At 51.4% G+C, this 19768-nt stretch overlaps 1 protein-coding gene across 4 annotated transcripts in view; it reads right to left on the bottom strand.

Annotated features, from left to right (window-relative positions):
• Positions 1-19768, bottom strand: part of ATP8B2 (ATPase phospholipid transporting 8B2) — a 110106-nt gene that overhangs the window by 32465 nt on the left and 57873 nt on the right. For all 4 annotated transcript variants that reach the window (XM_077321725.1, XM_077321704.1, XM_077321697.1 and 1 more), the window contains 7 exons: positions 19188-19267; positions 17422-17580; positions 15674-15762; positions 10221-10417; positions 3906-4114; positions 1909-1952; positions 784-949 (listed from right to left, as the gene is read on the bottom strand). In XM_077321725.1, the coding sequence (XP_077177840.1) occupies positions 784-949; positions 1909-1952; positions 3906-4114; positions 10221-10417; positions 15674-15762; positions 17422-17580; positions 19188-19267 (944 nt within the window). The remainder of the gene's footprint in view (positions 1-783; positions 950-1908; positions 1953-3905; positions 4115-10220; positions 10418-15673; positions 15763-17421; positions 17581-19187; positions 19268-19768) is intronic.

Here is a 19768-nt window from a genome sequence, read left to right as displayed (position 1 = left end):
TAAAGACATATATATTAATTATAATTGCCGACACTCGTAATGTTATTATCATATTAGACTTTGCCAGTCTTGTGGGCGAAATGTACTGGGGATTCTTTTTAGAGCCATCTTGGTATAGTGGTTAGGAGTGCGGACTTCTAATTTGGTGAGCCGGGTTTGATTCCCCGCTCCCCCACATGCAGCCAGCTGGGTGACCTTGGGCTCGCCAGGGCACTGATAAAGCTGTTCTGACCGAGCAGTGATATCAGGGCTCTCTCAGCCTCACCCACCTCACAGGGTGTCTGTTGTGGGGAGAGGAAAGGGAAAGCAACTGTAGGCCGCTTTGAGACTCCTTCGGACAGGGAAAAGTGGCATATCAGAGCCAACTCTTCTTCTTCTTCAGTAATCTCAGGGCGCTCTCAGCCTCTCCTCCCTCACAGGGTGTCTGTTGTGGGGAGAATAAAGGGAAGGCGACTGTAAGCCGTTTTGAGACTCCTTCGGGTAGGGAAAAGCGGCATATAAGAACCAGCTCTTCTTCTAAAATAATGACGTCTTCTTGCACCATTGGCCTGGGCCTTGCTTTCCCACACGTGATTGTTGTGGCTCTTCATATTCTTGGTTCTCTGAATGCAACGTGCCGGTTGTGCGATTCGGCGCCCCAAATTGCAAAGGAGAACAACTTTAGGAGCCTGTAGGTATGCAATTTGGACCCTCTGGGTAGCGCTGACCAGATTTGTCATCCCTCCCCACCCTTGTCTCTGACCCTCCATCAGCTCCCCCCCCCCTGCAATTCCCAATCCCAACCTGGGTTCTTCTCCTCGGACATGACCGTGTGGCAGAGGGAGAGCAGACGGAAGAACTCGTGGACGTGGGTGTCTCCCAGCTTGACCGCCTCCAGGAGACCGGAGTCCCAAAACATGAAGTTGGGGTCAGCCAGGGGGTTGAAAGAGAAATCCACAGGTTCCGTTTTCTGGGGAGAGATTGGAGGGGGGGGGAAAGGGCGTTGAATTCACTTTTATTCCAGTTGCCTTCCCCACACTGCACAAGTAACCGGTGTAGGAGTCCCTTCCTTCCCCGAGCTGCGCACCCACCCACGGGAACTTTATCTGATCAAAAAGAAGGGGAAATGAAAGTGAGAGAGGATTTTAGCTCCACGGCCACCTGGCACGGTGGTTAGGCTGAGACTGTGTCTTTTCCCAAGCCCCCACCCCCCAGTGTGCTTCTTAATGGGGGTGTATGGATTTGAATCTAGGTCTTTTCAACCATGGGATGTTACTTCTGCATTCATTTTAAATGTTTCTTTTCTGTTTGCAAATGCAGCCTTCTGAGATTTATCTATCGAGGAAGAGAACTGCATCGGGAGAAAGGAAAGGAAATAGGTTTTGCTTTAAAAAAAAAAAAGCCATTCCTAATTTACTTTTACCCCACCAGGGCGGGGGAGGGGGGGAGGAGAGGGGAGGGAATAAGGGTACCTGTATGTTTCCCCCAGCAGGAGCCAAAACATCTCAGAGGTAGCTTTTTCTAGTGAGAAAACGGCAGGGAAGGAAAGGGTTAATTCACCCCGTCCTGGAACCTGTTCCTTGATAAAGCAATCCTAAAAAAGCTGCATTTGCAAGGGTGGTGGTGGTGGTGGTGGTGGAGAAAGACATTTATAATAAGCACAGTAGAAAAAAACCAAAACAAATGGGTAGCTGAGCTCCTAGGCAAACATTTTAAATACCAAGTCACACATGCAATCCTGTTTTCTAAGATCTACTAGTGAGGCCTGCCCCTTTGACGGCCAATCAGCACACCTGGAGGGGGGCAGCAGGGAGGTGAAAGGTTGGCATCCTCTCCCGAACCCCCCAAAGATGGGGACTTCTGCCCTCTCCCGTGAAACCTGTTCCATATTTCTACCCACACAACCACCAAGACTCTAAAAAGTCTTACCTCTCCAAGCTCCGCTTTGTACCCCAGGACATCCATACCGTCACCTGCAGAGGTGGAAAATGAAGATGGACACGTGAGTGGCAAGTGTATGTGGGTGTGGGGGGGCACATATCAAGTTGGCCCATCAGAGAGCGAGCAAAGACTAAGAAGTTACCGTTCACTTTGAAAGGGGAGTTACACAGGTGCATGCAGGGCAGGGGTAGTCGACCTGTGGTCCTCCAGATGTCCATGGACTACAATTCCCATGAGCCCCTGCCAGCGACAGCTGGCAGGGGCTCATGGGAATTGTAGTCCATGGACATCTGGAGGACCACAGGTTGACTGCCCCTGATGTAGGGTACCTGTAGGGTAGGCCAGGATGAGCATTTTCAAATTCCAGCACTTGGGGTCAGAGGCTGCGTGGTTAACACAAGCTTCCCCCTCTCTTCCCTTTTATATAATCACAACAGCCTACAATGAGTGACGGTGACTGCACTTGGGCTGCAGCAAGAGAGGGTGTGCAGCCTTCGTAGCTCCTTCCTTGTTACAGGCTGGTGCTGGAGTCCTGTGATGGGACGGCCATCTGGGCGTTCCCAAGAAACTATTGTTCTTTCTAACCTGTTAGCAGCTCTTATCTGCTAAGCCTGAATCGTTTCCTCTCACTGCAAGACATCAGGTGCGAGATGGCCTGGCCACTCCTAAGGTTTGGGACAGCTGGAGTAAGGATGTCTTGACTTCAGCACTTAAGAGCACTTGTATAAGATGTTCAATTCTCGCTATGCTTCTCCTCTCGAGGGCTGTCTAAGTTTGGCTGGGCATGTGTGCATTTGAGAAAGGAACTTCGAATCATAGAGTTGGAAGAGACCTCCGGGGTCATCCAGTTCAATTGCCTGCCCACGCACACAGACCCCAGTTCCATGCCCAGAGGATGCCTCCCCACCCCCAAACCAGAATCACTGGCCAGTCTGGCTTGGAAAACATTTCCCTTCTGATCCCAAAGTGGCCGTCGGCATTTCCCTGGGCATGCAGGAAGGGGCCACAAGGGCCAAGCACCGACACAGCCCCTTCTGCCCACCCACTCGCAATCTCCCAAAGTTCACAGAATCAGCATTTCTATCAGACGGCTCTCCAGCCTCTGCTTAAAAACTTCCAAAGAAGGAGAACCAACTACCTCCTGAGGAAGCCTGTTCCGCTGAGGAACCACTCTAACTGTAAGGAACTTCTTCCGGATGTTTAGCTGAAAACTCTTTTGAATTAATTTCAACCCACTGGCTCTGGTCCAACCCTCTGGGGCAACAGGAAACAACTCTGCTCTGTCCTCTATGTGATGGAGCCTCCTATTTCTGCAAGCTCAATCACTGCTGATTAAAACCTTCTTGTAAGCAAACCTGGAGCTTGAATATCAGTTCCGTGGGATTTCTGCAAACCTGGACCTCCTGGCCAGAGCCTGAAATGGAGGGTGATTTGCCCCAGACCACCCGGGGGATTACATGGCTGACAGGGAGATTTGGTCTGTGGCCTACCTCGCTGAGTTGTTGCAATTATAAAACGGAGGAGAAATGTGTGCATCACCATTTCAGTGGCAACTTAGGGAAGGGGCAGTACACTGGCTTTGCAGGCCAAAACAAAAGGGTCCCCGTATTCATTCCTTGGTACTCCATCTAACAGAGTCTCCGGCAGCAAGGCAGGGAAACAGCCAAAGAGCCTCTGCCAGTCGCAGCAGACACCACGGGGCAAGATGGACCAGCCTTTTAGGAGAACACGCAGCAGCTTCCTATGGAGGGGAGCTGTAGCTCAGTGGCAGGGCCCCTGTTTTGCATATAGAAGGTCCCCAGTTCAATCCCTGCCATGAAAGGCTCTCAGGGGTCAGGGGAAGACGCTTCTCTTCTGGTGCAGCTGCCAGCCAGAGCAGGTGATACTGAGCTACATGGGCCCTTCAGACGCTGGGAAACAGGCTTGGGAGACACTTTGGCAGAGACTGCTTCTGCGACGCTCCCTTTCCCGCCGGCCTGGCTTACCGTAGCTGCGTTTGTTCACGGAACATTTGCTGAACACCATGATGTTCTGGGTGAGGGTCCCCGTCTTGTCCGAGAAGATGTACTCCACCTGGCCCAGCTCCTCGTTCAGGGTGGTGGTCCGGGCCTCGGCCGGCGTGCAACGCCTCGCGCAGTACATCTTCTTGTCCCAGTTAATGAAATAGCTGTGCCCGAGACGGATCACCTCCACACTGGGCGGAAAAGGAGGGAGAGGTCACGAGATCAGCCATCAAAGCTGATTGGAGCTCCAACGCTGATGCCCCTCCAAAGGCACCGGGGGCATCTGGGAGAGCATAGAGATTGCTCAGCTGAGGATGGCTTTGCAGCAAAAGAACTGTGGTTTGTACCCTGCTTTTTACTACCGTTTTACTACTACTACCCGCAAAGCGGATTATAAAAGCCTTCTCTTTCCTCTCCCCACAACAGGCACCCTATGAGGGAGGTGAGGCTGAGAGAGCTCTAAGAGAACTGTGACTGACTCACGGTCACCCAGCAGGCCTTTTGTGACTCACAGCATCTTACGTTAACCTTCCCTTCCTCTCCCCACAATAAGCAGTGAGGCTGAGAAAGCTATGAGAGAACTGGGACTGGCCCAAGGTCACCCAGCAGGTCACACACGTCTCAAAGCACCTTATATTCACCTTCCCTTCCTCTCCCTGCAACAGACACCCTGTGAGGCAGGTGAGGCTGAGAGAGCTCTAAGAGAACTGTGACTGACCCACGGTCACCGAGCAGGCCTCATGTGACTCACAGCATCTTACGTTAACCTTCCCTTCCTCTCCCCACAATAAGCAGTGGGGCTGAGAAAGCTCTGAGAGAACTGGGACAGGCCCAAGGTCACCCAGCAGGTCACATGCGTCCCAAAGCACCTTTCATTCACCTTCCCTTCCTCTCCCCACCACAGACACCCGGTGAGGGAGTTAGAGCTAAGGACGTCTGAGAGAAATGGCTCAAGGTCACCCAGCTGATTGCAGGTGGAGGAGGAGTGGGGAATCAAACCCGGCTCCCCAAATTAGAGACCGCCGCTCTTAACGACTGCCCCACACTGGCTCTCAAAGCGGCCAACCACAAGCCAGGCATGAAAGAGTCTGTCTTCTGCAGTCCAGTTCAGGGCTGGGGTCTCAGAGGTACCACACCTTATTGTGGCTGATAAAAACACCACCGTGGATAAGATCTCCACAAGATCACTGCCTTTCCCTCCACATGCATATTCCCCAAATGTATTCCCCAAACTTACGATCCATCTCAGAACTAGGCTCCAAATCCCCCATGCACGGCAATGGGGTAAAAAAGGGGTGGCAAAAGAGTTACCTAATCTGTGCTATGAGACCTTAAGGGAAAAAAGCATGCCAGTAACTGGCATCCAAGGACACATATTCGCAAGCCAACCACCTGTGACTCATTGGATCCACCACTACACTGTCCAAAAAGAGGAGTAGGTTCCGCCTGGCATGGTAGCTAGCCTGCCTTCTTCTTCAACACGGACTTCGAATTCCTTCTTTTCCCAAGGCCTTCTCATTTTACTCTCTGCCCAAGAGTGGAGACATCAGAACAGCCCTGCTGGGTCAGACCAGGGAGGGGCCCTCCAGTCCAGCCTCCTGCCTCACACAGGGGCCAGCCAGTCCCTCTGCAGGGCCAGCAACAGGGCAGGGAGGCCGAGGCCTTCCCCTCCTAAGGACACAGGAGAGCCCTGCTGGGTCAGACCAGGGAGGGTCCCTCCAGTCCAGCCTCCTGCCTCACCCAGGGGCCAGCCAGTCCCTCTGCAGGGCCAGCAACAGGGCAGGGAGGCCGAGGCCTTCCCCTCATAAGGACACAGGAGAGCCCTGCTGGGTCAGACCAGGGAGGGTCCCTCCAGTCCAGCCTCCTCCCTCACCCAGGGGCCAGCCAGTCCCTCTGCAGGGCCAGCAACAGGGCAGGGAGGCCAAGACCATCCACTAATAAGAATCTAAGAAGAGCCCTGCTGGATCAGACCAGAGGACCATCCAGTCCTGCATCCTCTTTCTTACTGTAGCCTTAGAAAAAAAGGAGAAACACACGGTTCAGTAACCACATTTTGGGGGGGGGGGAAGCAAATTCCATGTGGGCTGGAGAATGCCAGGGTACTAGCAGCCTCAATATTCAGCCAGTTTTGATCCAGAAAAAAAAATATTTTTCAACTTTTTGTTTTAACCCTGCAAACTAAACAGCTCAGAAATCTAGTCTATTGCATCACTCGGGCGTTTTCTCTCTGGTAAGTTCCGATATCAGAAATAAGGCTGTACCAAGACATGAAGATCTGCTTTTTATGCCCAGCTCTGGGAGAACTGCTTAATGAGAACAAGCCTTAAGAGAACTGGGACTTGTCCAAGGTCACCCAGCTGGCTGCATGAGGAGGAGGAGGGAATCAAAACCAGTTTGCCAGTTTAGTGTCTGCCGCTCTTAAGCACCCACCACGCTGGCTCAAAACTGGAAAATTCGCCATTACCGCAATAGAGGGTGGGTTGGTAATGATGAGGGAGTTCCCAGAGAGAGCTACACTTACTTCTTTGATTAGCGATAAGACAATATCTACACAGATTGCTAACAGGAAACCCCTTGTAGGCTTTCTGCATGAAAAGGGAAAAAACTGAACGGATGATCTGTGATTTTGATGATTAAGGGGTGTGTGCGGAGATTTAGAGAACAAGAAAAAAAAAGAGAGAGCTATTTTTCTGTTATAAATTGCAAAATAAGTGACAATTTTGCAACCTTACTTGTATTTGTCACAGATAAAATTAGAAGGCTTTAAAAATATATATATATGTATCTTTTCTTTTTACTTTTAGAAGAATAGGTTTTTATATGCTGCTTTTCACTGTCCGATGGGAGTCTCAAAGCAGCTTACATTCGCCTTCCCTCTCCTCTGCCCACAACAGACACCCTGTGAGGGAGGGGAGGCTGAGAGAGCCCTGAGATTACTGAAGGAGAAGAGTTGGTTCTTATATACCGCTTTTCTCTGCCTGAAGGAGTCTCAAAGCGGCTTACATTCGCCTTCCCTTTCCTCTCCCCACAACAGACACCCTGTGAGGGAGGGGAGGCTGAGAGAGCCCTGAGATTACTCAAGAAGAAGAGTTGGTTCTTATATGCCGCTTTTCTCTGCCTGAAGGAGTCTCAAAGCGGCTTACATTCGCCTTCCCTTTCCTCTCCCCACAACAGACACCCTGTGAGGTGGGTGAGGCTGAGAGAGCCCTGAGATTACTGAAGAAGAAGAAGAAGAAGAAAGAGTTGGTTCTTATATGCCGCTTTTCTCTACCCGAAGGAGTCTCCAAGCGGCTTACAGTCGCCTTCCCTTTCCTCTCCCCACAACAGACACCCTGTGAGGGAGGTGAGGCTGAGAGAGCCCTAAGATTACTGAAGAAGAAGAGTTGGTTCTTATATGACGCTTTTCTCTGCCTGAAGGAGTCTCAAAGCGGCTTATGGTCGCCTCCCCTTTCCTCTCCCCACAACAGGCACCCTGTGAGGGAGGTGTGGCTGAGAGAGTCCTGACACTACTGCTCTGTGAGAACAGCACTCTCAGGACTGTGACTGGCCCAAGGTCACCCAGCCAGCTGCATGGGAAGGAGGAGTGGGGAATGAAACCCAGCTCTCAATCCCAACACCACGTTGGTTCTCTGTTGTAATACTGTAGTTTGATTCCACCCCCCCACAAAACCCCCCCAAAAAACTTCAAAAAAGAAGTGAGGCAGCGGGAGATGCTAGGTGGGGGGGGGGGCAATCAGCTCCCAACTCCTCTGTCTCTACAAATGAACCATCACTGGGTCTGTGATTCTCACGCTTCCCAGCTGGAAATCCATGAAGCTGCCTCATATAGTCAGACCTGCCTGCTAAACTCAGCACCTTCTTCCCCAAAGGGTCACGGTATTCTGTCGGCCTTCTATGAGAAACACGGAAAGATTTTCTACCTGCCGAGCAGGCTCTCTCCCATGACCTGGCCTTGTTTGCCGTGAGGTTGCAAGAGGTCTTGAATACGCTCCTTTGCACTGTACATTTAACAGGCTGAGACAGATGGTGGGGATTTTAGCGGAGAAAAAGTAGGCCATAGGAGGCATCCTGGAGAGTGGAGCCAACCTGAGTGCCTGGAGCCCTTCCCATTTATTTATGTGAAAGGTTTCCGCACCACCTTTGCAGACTTCACAAGTTTCCCTTTTCGGCCCAAGGCCCTGGAGACGGATCTCGTTGCCGCTGGTAGATGTGTCCTCCATGAATCAGCCTTCTAAAGCCCTCAGTGCCTGTGGCCATCACTGCATCCTCTCATTTTCGAATCATAGAGTTGGAAGGGACCTCCTGGGTCATCTAGTCCAACGCCCTGCACTATGCAGGACACTCACAACCCTCTCACTCATTCATTCAGTGTGACCTGCCACCCCCTTGAGCCTTCACAGAATCAGCCTCTCCGTCAGATGGCTCTCCAGCCTCTGTTTAAAAATCTCCAAAGATGGAGAACCCACCACCTCCCGAGGAAGCCAGTTCCACTGAGGAACCGCTCTGACTGTCAGGAACTTCTTCCGGATGTTTAGACGGAATTTCTTTTGCATTAACTTCATCCCATTGGTTCCAGTCTGTCCCTTTGGGGCAAAAGAGAACGACTTTGCTCCATCCTCTATATGGCAGCCTTTGAAATACTTGAATCTCTCCTTAAGCGGGAACAATGTAATTTGCCTTGACCGACTGACTGGATGGAGCATGGCTGGAAGTCCTGCCCCTTACCCGCCCTATACCGGAGCAAACTTGGAGGTGGGCGTCTGAAGCAGAAGGAGTCGTGCTCTTACCTGGGAGCTAAGAGTGAGAGAGAATTGCATGCTGGGGAAGCCAAAAGAGAAAGAGAAATTATATAAAGAAGAAAAAAAGGGCAGACAGAGGAAGGAAGGAGGAAGGCAGAACAAGGCAAAGGGAGACGCCACGGACAATCGGAACAGGATATGGGGCTGAGAAGAGCTTTGTTTTAGAGGCAACTTGGGACTTGGCTAGACAAGGATTTTAGTGTTTCCAAGAAGAGAAAGCACAACACAGAAGTATCCACAGCCGCCTCCCCCCCTCAAAAAAACAGAAATCCATGCCTGGAAAGACCACAGCCCCCAATTAATCCCTCCCCTGGAAGGCAATTCAGCTAGAAGAGTTGGATTTTATACCCCACTTTTCACTGCCCAAAGGAGTCTCAAAGCGGCTTACAATTGCCTTCTCTTCCTCTCCCCACAATGGCAACCCCGTGAGGTAGGGTGGGGCTGAGGGAGCCCTGATATTACTGCTTGGTCCAAACAGCACTATCAGGACTGTGACTAGCTCAAGGTCACCCAGCTGGCTGCAGGTGGGGGAGGAGCGGGCAATCAAGCCCAGCTCATCAGATTAGAAGCCACTGCTCTTAACCACCACCCCAAGCTGTCTAGTGGGTATTGCATGTCTAAACGCTTTGAAACCAAAGGCTCAGGCAGCCAGAACTGGCAAACTCATCGGATGGGAAGCCCCAATCCAAATCTTGCCTGTACTGCCTGCTGGAACGTAATGGCTAAGAGACCCACCCCTGGTTCCAATCTCAGCTCTCCCCCGGACATAACAGATACCGTGGACGAGCCACTCAAGTTTTGCTCCTGCATCTGCAATGTTGGAGGAGACAGTAAAATTGACCCACCTCGCAAGGACATTGTGAAGCACCTGGAATACTCCAAAGCACTAGGCTGTCGGTAAAGACAGCTATTAGATTGGCGCCACCCCCATCTTCTCAGGCTAGAAAAGGATTTCTCTGGTTTCCGAGACAACACGGCGTGGAAAAGCCCACGGGCGTCCCACCCCGAAGAAATCCTCTCATGCAAACATGGCAGCCTTCCCATTGTTCCCCTGGGAAAGGAAGTTCAGCAAATGGGAGCTTCAGGTCCAAATGCTCACCATATTTACAACCGGAGGTTGCTGGCACGGTGCAGCAGCTACCGAAGCGGGAAGCCCGAAAGGAAATCTTGCCTGTGCTGGTTACTGGAACGGAACTGCTTAAACGAGTGAACTGTGAGGCAAAGAGTGCCCCATGGCTCCCAAGTCCAACCTCATCTCTGCCCCAGGCACATGAGGTGGCCTTAGACCAGCACCTCGGCCTCTGCAATAATCAAACTGGCCCGCCTCGCAAGCTTGCTGTGAAGATGACGACAGTAATGTGGGCAAGAGCTCTTGGAACATTGCAAAGTGTTAAACCGGGGCTAAATACTGTTCTTACACCATGCCGCCACCCCCTTTTTGTATCAAGAAGGGAAAGGCAAAAAAAAGCCCCCCTCCCCTTGAAAATAAAACCCGTACCTGACATAAAGAGAGATGGGCACCACCGTGTTGAGGATGATGATGTATGACCAGAAGGAGAGGAAGCCAGAGAAGAAGGCACTGTCGACCGCCTCGTCCCAGGGCAGGTAGATCTGGAAGCGAGCCCCCACCTCATACTCCCAGATGGAGTTGCCGATGGCCAGGATCACGCCCATGCACACGAGGAAGCCGAAGATCTATGCACAGGGAGGGGAGCAGCGAAAAAGAAGACCAGATCAGAATCGGAATCACACGCAGAGCTAGAGGAGACCCCAGAGGGGCATCCAGGCCCGCCCCCTCACCACCACCTTTCTCAAGGACTTAAAAATCACACCCTCCTGACAGGGGCTCATCCTCAAAACTTCCAATGCAGGAGACTCTGCCACCCTCCAAGGCAGGATGTTGCGTCTTGAGTGGAGACAAGATGGCTGCCTTTCAGTATTTGGAAGGTTCTCCCTTGGAGGAGGGCAGGGAAAGGTTCCTGCTGGCAGCAGAGGAGAGGACTGGCAGGAATGGGTTTAAACTACGTGGAGAATGGTACTGGCTAGTTATCAGGAAAAATGTCTGATGTGAAAACATGCAGCAGCCAGAGATGCAAGGCAGATATGCAATGAAAACTGCAATGGAAACCCGTTACGGAAGTAATAGCTGATCGGGAGAATTGAAAGAACACAAGAGACGCGAGCCGTAAACCTCCCGGGAGCCGGGCAGAAGAGGCATGCTTCATTAACAAGCCATACTCCCTAAGGTAGGTAGGAAGCATAATACTCCAGCATTGCGTTGCGATATCTCTGTCATTTTTTGGACAGTTTCAAAACTTTTAAAATCCACAGATTCATCTCATCGAGATCTTTCATTTGATTCTAAAATAATCTGGTGCTTAACAAACTGGAAATGTATAAAAACAAAACAAAAATGTTATCTCACACGACAATCCAATTTATTTCTTGCATCTCCCCCCCGCCCCCGAATATTTCAGCAGTGGGATGGGCTGCCTGAGGAGGTGGGGGCTCCGCCCTCAGTGGCCGTCTTACTCTCAGTGGCTGGACAGATCCTTATCTTGGATGCTTGAGACTGAGCAGGGGGTTGGACTAGACAGCCTCCCTGGCCCCTTTCAAACTCTATTATTCAAATAGCTATGTTTAAAAAAAAACAACGCCCACCCTTTTGGTTAAGGTTGATCAGAGGGGAAGGCGGGAGGAATAAACACTTTACTTTATTCACACCCTGCCTTTCACCCCAACGAAGCACCAAAGCTGCTGATGTCTACCTCCCTGCCACCGTTTCACCCTACAACAACCCTGTGAGGGAAGCGAGGTGGAGAGCAGGCGCACCTGAGCTTTTATTCCAACCCCTGATCGATACAGTCCCTGCCCTCTACACAGAATGCGATTTCCGTTTGGATTTGGGGTGATTTTAATTTTCCTTCTGCAGCAAGAAGGATTGATCCGGAGTGACTCTACCTTTATTGTGCCATATCTCAGACTGCTTTTAATCCTCAATAACCATTTGGGAAAGAAAGCTCCGTGGTAGAGAACCTCTGATAGGCTACACCTGGTCATGTGACACACTTGCCTTAAAGGAGAAGCCCCTAATTTCTCTCAACTTCTGTCGGTCCTGGATTTTTCCTCCCTCCTCTGCCTTTTTCGATCCTCTCCCCCTCCCCTCCAAGAAAAGAAAGAAAGAAGCTTGCCTCCCTCCCCCCCCCTTCTGAACTACGCTAACCACATGCAGAAGACTTTCCTGTTTCAATGGGGAGGGGGGGGGGAGAAGAAGACCCGAGTTCAAAGCGGTCTGAATTCAACAGGATTGACAATGGAATAAAGAAAGTAAGTGCAGACTCTGCCCTGGTCCAAGTCGCCCAGCGAGCTTCCGTGGCACGAGGGGGGATTCGAACTCGGGTTTCAAGGATCCAAGTCCACCTTTTCACTACTACACCATGCCGACTCTCGCTGCTTGGCGGGCAGGGAAATGAGAGAGGGTAACGGCTGCCAGTCATCCAAGGGCCAACCGAGGATGGGATTATGCATCACTCATGGGGTATCTTTGTGACTTATTGTAAGGTCTCCTCTGTGTCACTGCTTAATAAAAGGCTCTTGAAAACCCAGGGGTTGGGTGGCAGGAACGTTATGGATTATTCATCCACATGTCAACTGCCAGCAATTCGAGTCCAAGAGCGCCTTAGAGACCGGGACGGTTTGGAAGAAAAAGAAGAGTTGGTTCTTATATGCTGGTTTTCTCTACCCAAAGGAGCCTCAAAGTGGCTTACAGTCTCCTTCCCTTTCCTCTCCCCACAACAGACACCCTGTGAGGGAGGGGAGGCTGAGAGAGCCCTGAGATTACTGAAGAAGAGTTGGTTCTTATATGCCGCTTTTCTCTACCCGAAGGAATCTCAAAGCAGCTTATAATCACCTTCCCTTTCCTCTCCCCACAACAGACACCCTGTGAGGGAGGGGAGGCTGAGAAAGCCTTGACATTACTGCCCTGTAAGAACAGCTTTATCGGTGCTGTGGCGAGCCCAGCTGGCTGCATGTAGAGGAGTGGGGAATCAAACCCAGCTTGCCAGATTAGAAGTCTGCACTCCTAACCACTACCCAAGCTGGTTTGGGAGTCTGAGCCTTTTGAGAGTCAGAGATTTTGTATCTGACGAAGGACACTTCTGATTCTGGAAAGCTCACACACACACAGACCCCCCCCCCCCCAATATCCTACTGACTTCCAAGGTGCCACTGGACTCGAATCTTGTTCTTCTACTGTAGACCAACATGGCGACCTACGGAAACTGTCCATGATCCATACAGGACATTTTCAGTTACAATAAAACTTTCTTAGAGCGGCTCTTCCGTTGACCTCTTGCTCGGTACAATGAGAACCCCCAAACTACCCTGCATAGCGCTAAATTCTGTGCTGTCGCCACTAAGACGCACAAGAATTTCACGGGAAAATAAATCATTGGCCGTTTTTTATAAAGGTCGTACGTTTGCAAGTTTATATAACTTACATGGTTTAGTTACGATTTTACGAATCTGACTTTTTAAAGCACTCAATATTGACCTCCCTGTTTTGATATGCCGCCGTTTATTCTTCTGGTCTAAATAAAGTGTAGTTTGATCTCTTTCTCTGAGATTTTGGGACACAGTCTGCGTCTTTAACGGGAAAAGATTGCAGACCTCCCCACCTGCACCCCCACGTAAAGGGTATCAGCCACACAGTCTGTCAAAGGGTTCCCCAACCATTCTGGAGCCCAAGGGCATATCTGGAGCTTTGAAACGGCACAGTAGCAACAAAATGGCCGCCACAAAATGGCTGCCGAGCACTTTTAGGGAGAGGACTGGAGGAGAGGGGCTTCTATTCGGCACAGTAGCAACAAAATGGCCGCCACAAAATGGCCACCACAAAATGGCTGCCGAGCGCTTTTAGGGAGAGGACTGGAGGAGAGGGGCTTCTATTCGCTAAGATTTCTAGTTGACTGTTGGAGTTTTGACTGACAGTCGCGGAGCAGGAGCTAGCCACAAAATGGCTGCCACCATTTTGCTTCACTCACGCTGCAGCAGCAGCGGTGGCTGAAGCGCCGTTTAAAAAAAACCCCGCAGGGTCAATCTAATCTCCAGTAGCTAACCAGAAACCTTGCCGGTCAAAAGCCCTGCTTGTCTGGCCCACTTCCGAAAAAACATTGGCAGGCGCAGAGTTGCCCATAGGAGACCCCCGCAGTGCCTCTAGACTGTCCTGGTTCTGAGAGGAAGAAAAGAGATCAGATTGCTTAAAGGGGGGGGAAAAAAGGTTCCAATCGACAGAAAAGCCGTAAAGCCGACAGGACTGTCAGCAAAGCTACTTAAGAGAATGAGGCAGTAAAATGGCAGTGGCGTGGGTAGGCGGGGGAGGGAGGGGGGAGTTATGAAACAGGCCACTGGCTCAGCAGCAAATAAAACCCTGGGGCATCGATGAAATCAGCCGTTAAATGCAGTGAAAAACAGCCAAAGAGAGTTATAAGAAAAGAACTCTTTCTCAGCAGTGTACTGAAACTGTTACGGGGGGGGGGGGGGGGAATCGCTGAGACGAGGCAAAGAACACATCAACAAACTGCTAGATGGCAATTTATTATTGTTGTTGTAGTTATTAAATTTATAACCTGCCCCTATCGGGCCTGCCTCTCTCAGGGAGAATCACAACAGTGAATTAGCTATTTAATTATTATTTTTTTAAACCCAGGCAGATAAATTTGGCAGGTGTGACGTGCAGAATTTGGTTGAAGTCGACCTGAGCCATCACTTCCCAAGGGCCCTTCTCCTGAGCCTCCCTCCTACGGCACCCACCATAAATCTTCCCCCACCCACTGGGCTATCCGTAGGAGTTAATGTAGAAGAAGAAGAAGAAGAGTTGGTTCTTATATGCCGCTTTTCCCTACCCGAAGGAGTCTCAAGGGGGCTTGCAGTCGCCTTCCCTTCCTCTCCCCACAACAGACACCCTGTGAGGGAGGAAAGGCTGAGAGAGCCCTGAGATTACTGAAGAAGAAGAAGAAGAGTTGGTTCTTAGATGCCGCTTTTCTCTACCCGAAGGAGGGTCAAAGCGGCTTCTAGTCGCCTTCCCTTTCCTCTCCCCACAACAGACACCCTGTGGGGTGGGTGAGGCTGAGAGAGCCCTGATATCACTGCTCGGTCAGAACAGTTTTATCAGTGCCGTGGCGAGCCCAAGGTCACCCAGCTGGCTGCATGTGGTGAAGGAGCGGGGAATCAAACCCGGCTCGTCAAATTAGAAGGCCGCAGTCTTAACCACTACACCAAACTGTAATGTTTCTGACATTTTTCTACAGTTCCATGTTGCTTGTTGTTTCACTTCATTCATTATTGCTAATCTAAGTTATCTGTATTGTTTCTGTTCTGTTTTATGTGAACAGCCATGAGGTTTCTGGGAGGGCAGCATACAAATCTGTACACCGCTTGGGGAGCGGTATAAATAATTGGTTAAGGGGGGCACGGTGTCCGGGATACAGAACCCCAAGGGGCCAATCGGGAGGCACGAAGCGCCTTCCCTGCGGAGGCTTCCCTGCGGCCCTCGGAGCAGGCCCGCCACGTCCACAATGCGTCAGGCCTGTTCCAAAGCCCACAGGGGAGTCAGTGGGGAGGGGGGCAGCCCCTTCAAAGCCTGTCCTTACAGATGGCTTTGAAGCCTAGTATATATATATTAAATAAATAAACAGACAGCCAACGCAGAGAAGGCCACCCGCTCTGCTCGAGCACGCTCGGTTAGGGCCTCCGAAGCCGATCTGGACATTTGGGCAGGTTGCGAGTGGAAGCTACCGCCCTGATGGATTGGGGGGGGGGGCGTGAAAGGGGAACTGCGGCTCTTTGAAAACTGCCAGGACCTGGTCTTGCGTCTGAACTCTGCTGTGTTCTGCTTTGCTAAGTATAGAAACTGCGGGGGCTCGGAGGAAGGGAGGGAGGGAGGTTGCTTACCCAAAGCACCAAGGTGTTCATTAAACGATCAATACTCGTCCTCTTGAATTTCGTGCGCCCGCTGTTCTGCATCAGTTTGGTGTCTGGACCTGGGGGAAGGGGGGGGGAATGTGAGTGGGGAGGTAGAAGTTTCCAGCAGGGCCCCCCCTCCACCCTCCAGTTATCTAGGAACAGCAGAAAATATATTGCCTGTACCAGATAGACCAGGGATAGTCAAACTGCAGCCCTCCAGATGTCCATGGACTACAATTCCCAGAAGCCCCTGCCAGCAAATGCTGGCAGGGGCTTCTGGGAATTGAAGTCCATGGACATCTGGAGGGCCGCAGTTTGACTACCCCTGAGATAGACACAAGGGACCACCAAGGGCAGGAGCCCGTTCCCTGTTTGGGACAGCTGGGGACAGTGCTCAGAAGCTGAACTGGAGAGCAAACGATTTCCCCCGGCTGATTTCCAGGTATTAGGCTCCCTACGTCTGGTTTGGGGGGCAGGACATGATCTGGGCGCTCTGGGTGGGCAGGGAGTTGTGGATTTCCTGCACTCTGCAGGGGGTTGGACTAGATGACCCTGGAGGTCCCTTCCGACTCTGATTCTAGGATACTTGATTGGAGGACACGGAAGTGGATTCCGAAAGCGCAAGCTGAGACACGACGGAACCAAGCTGCTTGCCTCAACGGGAGCCTGTTTTTGAGAATTCAGAAGCTTCCGTTTATTTTATCTGGCCTGCTGGTCCACATATGTGGCTACCAGCCCACATGGTGTTCATGGTTTATGTAGACTCATAGAATAACAGAGTTGGAAGGCACCTCCTGGGTCATCTAGTCCAACCCCCTGCACTATGCAGGACACGCACAACCCTATTGCTCATCCACTGTCCCCCTCCACCCCCTTGAGCCTTCACAGAATCAGCCTCGCCGTCAGATGGCTATCCAGCCTCTATTTACAAAATCTCCAAAGATGGAGAACCCACCACCTCCCGAGGAAGCCTGTTCCAACTGAGAAACCACTCTGTTAGGAACTTCTTCCGGATGTTTAGATGGAATTTCTTTTAATTAATTCTGGTCTGTCCCTCCAGGGCAAGAGAGATCAACTCTGCTCCATCTGGCAGCCTTTTAAATACTTGAAGAAGGCTATCAGATCCCCTCTCAGTCACCTCCTCTCCAGGCTAAACAGACCAAGCTCCCCCAACCTTTCCTCCTACGTCCTGGTCTCCAAACCCCTCACCATCTTTGCTGCCCTCCTCTGAACTCCCTCCAGATTGTCTACATCCCTCTTCAACTGAGGTTATGTTTCTGTCTATGTCAGCCTTTCTCAGATTTCTTTACCATTGAGACCCCCCCCCCCCGAAAAGTTCTTCAGGCTTCGAGAAACCCCAGAAGTGGCGCAATCATGCATAATCTGGTTAGGAAGCATAGCTGTGGACACGTCCACCCGAGGCTCCTCCCATACCCGCCCCTTCCAGGCCCATCACTAGCCTGTAAAACGAAGCTCTTCCGCCAGGTCTTTGGTTAAGGCCCGTGGGTAGGAGATCGTAGGGGCCTCTCCGCAACCAAAGACTATCAGCATCCCTGAGAACTGGGGCCCTGAGACACTGATGGAGGAGGGGGGGGACATGGGAGGTTAAGGAGGGGGGATTTACCGAGAGTTGGACTGGATGACCCAGTGGCCTGATCCAGTGGGGCTTCTCTGAGGTCCTTATGTTGAGATGTGCCCACCCCGACAGATCACGACCCCACGTCCCCGAGACGCACCTGCAAAGATGACCAGCCCGAAGCACCATTCCGTGTTGCGAAGAACGCAGCCGCGCAGGAGCATGTTCTGGTTGCTGAGCGGGTGCTTGTTCTCCTTCCACGACAGGGTCCCGCTGAACTTGTCCAGTTTATTGTTGGGGGGCTCACAGATCACCTCTCCTGGGGGGAAAGAGCATCCGAGACAAGGGTCGTTAACCCAGATGCCCAGCCGGGGAGGTCAGCTAGGCTCAGGTCAGGAAGAGAATTAGGGATTGCTGTAGGTCTGGGGTAGTCAACTTGTGGTCCTCCAGATGTTCATGGACTACAATTCCCATGAGCCCCTGCCAGCGTTTGCTGGCAGGGGCTCGTGGGAATTGTAGTCCATGAACATCTGGAGGACCACAGGTTGACTCCTCCTGCTGTAGGTATGGGGCATATCCCCCCCCCCCCCCCAGCGAGTGAACAGGGTTATTTAGCTGAGGGCCACACTGTTATTTGGCCGCATCATAAGGAGACACAATTCGTGCCAGGGAAAGATGGCCCGAAGGAAGCGCGCCTAGCCTCTACCAGGGCCAGGGCCTTTTCGGTCCTGGCCCCTGCCTGGTGGAATGAGCTCCCGGGTGATCTGCGGGCCCTGCGGGATTTGTCAGATTTCCGCAGGGCCTGTAAAACGGAGCTCTTCCGCCAGGCCTATGGTTGAGGCTGGGGTCAGCGAATCAGGGACATCGCTCCCCCCCCCAGGAGTCGGGGTGTACGCTACTTCCCCCATCCTTTCCTCTTCACCTCTTTGATAATGCGGGAGGGATGGGATCTTTAGCCGTCAAGTTAGTAGTTTGATGTTTTAATGGGAATTTTAATGGGGTTAGTTGTTGTGACCCGCCTCAAGTCTGTCCGGAGGGGCGGGAAATAAATCCAATAATAATAATAATAATAATAATAATAATAATAATAATAATAATAATAATAATAATAATGGAGGCAGGAAGAGGAAGATCCCAGAGGAGAGGGAGGGACCCAATGAAGGAAGCCACAGCCTTCTCAAAATGACATATTGAATTACTTTAAGACCAACAAAATCTAATTCTGGTCTTTGCCTGAGATCCTGGACAGCTGCTGCCAGCCTTAGGAGGCGATACTGCCCTTGAAAGTCCAAGAGTATAAAAAGAAGAAGAAGAAGAAGAAGAGTTGGTTCTTATATGCCGCTTTTCTCTACCCAAAGGAGTCTCAGAGTAGCTTACATTCGCCTTCCCTTTCCTCTCCCCACAACAGACACCCTGTGAGGGGGGAGAGGCCGAGAGAGCCCTGAGATTACTGAAGAAGAAGAAGAAGAGTTGGTTCTTAGATGCCGCTTTTCTCTACCCGAAGGAGTCTCAAAGCGGCTTACATTCGCCTTCCCTTTCCTCTCCCCACAACAGACACCCTGTGAGGGAGGGGAGGCTGAGAGAGCCCTGAGATTACTGAAGAAGAGGAAGAGTTGGTTCTTATATGCTGCTTTTCCCTACCCGAAGGAGTCTCAAAGCGGCTTACAGTCGCCTTCCCTTTCCTCTCCCCACAACAGACACCCTGTGGGGTGTATGAGGCAGCTTCACGTGTTCGTGATATAAGAGTGGCCATGAACAAAGAGGGGGATGGACGGGGTCGGTGGCTTCACGCACACAAAACATCAGAATATCCGGCTCAGCCACGGTGGACCAGACCGGTGGGTAAACCAGAGCTGGAATCCCCACTTGACCCTCGAGCTTGCACGGGGGGTTGGACCATTTGCACGCCCTCTGCCCCCCACTCACCATCAAAGTGTGCCAATTTGCTGGTGTCGCTCAGCTCCGATGTCACAGGTATGGCCTGCCTCACCTTCATGTTGGTCTCCCTGAAAATAGAAGTTGGGTGGGGAGTAAGCAATGGGGTGCCAAGAGCAATGGGGTGCCAAGATGTGAGCTGGGGCTCTACAGTCCCACCGAGGCATGCTAGAATCAATCCACCCCCTGCAAAGAATGCTCTGGAGCAGGGGTAGTCAACCTGTGGTGCTCCAGATGTTCATGGACTACAATTCCCATGAGCCCCTGCCAGCAAATGCTGGCAGGGGCTCATGGGAATTGTAATCCATGGACATCTGGAGGACCACAGGTTGACTACCCCTGCTCTGGAGCACAGGATCAGGACAGAAGGCGAGCTCTGCTAGACCAAAGGGTTTCTAGTTTCCAAGATTGGCCAACTAGACCCTTGAGGAAAACTCCTAAGGAAAGGCCTGAAGGTTAACAGTCCTCCCCTTTGGTTTGTCCCCTGCACTCAGAGGTAGATTGCTCCAAAACATGGAGGCTACACAGCAAATGGCCATGTTCTCCATATTCTTGGTCAGATTTTGCTGTGG

Source organism: Paroedura picta, chromosome 1 (assembly GCF_049243985.1).
Source record: "Paroedura picta isolate Pp20150507F chromosome 1, Ppicta_v3.0, whole genome shotgun sequence".
Taxonomy (NCBI): Eukaryota; Metazoa; Chordata; class Lepidosauria; order Squamata; family Gekkonidae; genus Paroedura; species Paroedura picta.
Note: the sequence above shows the minus strand (reverse complement) of the source record. Positions and strands in the feature narration are given on the sequence as shown.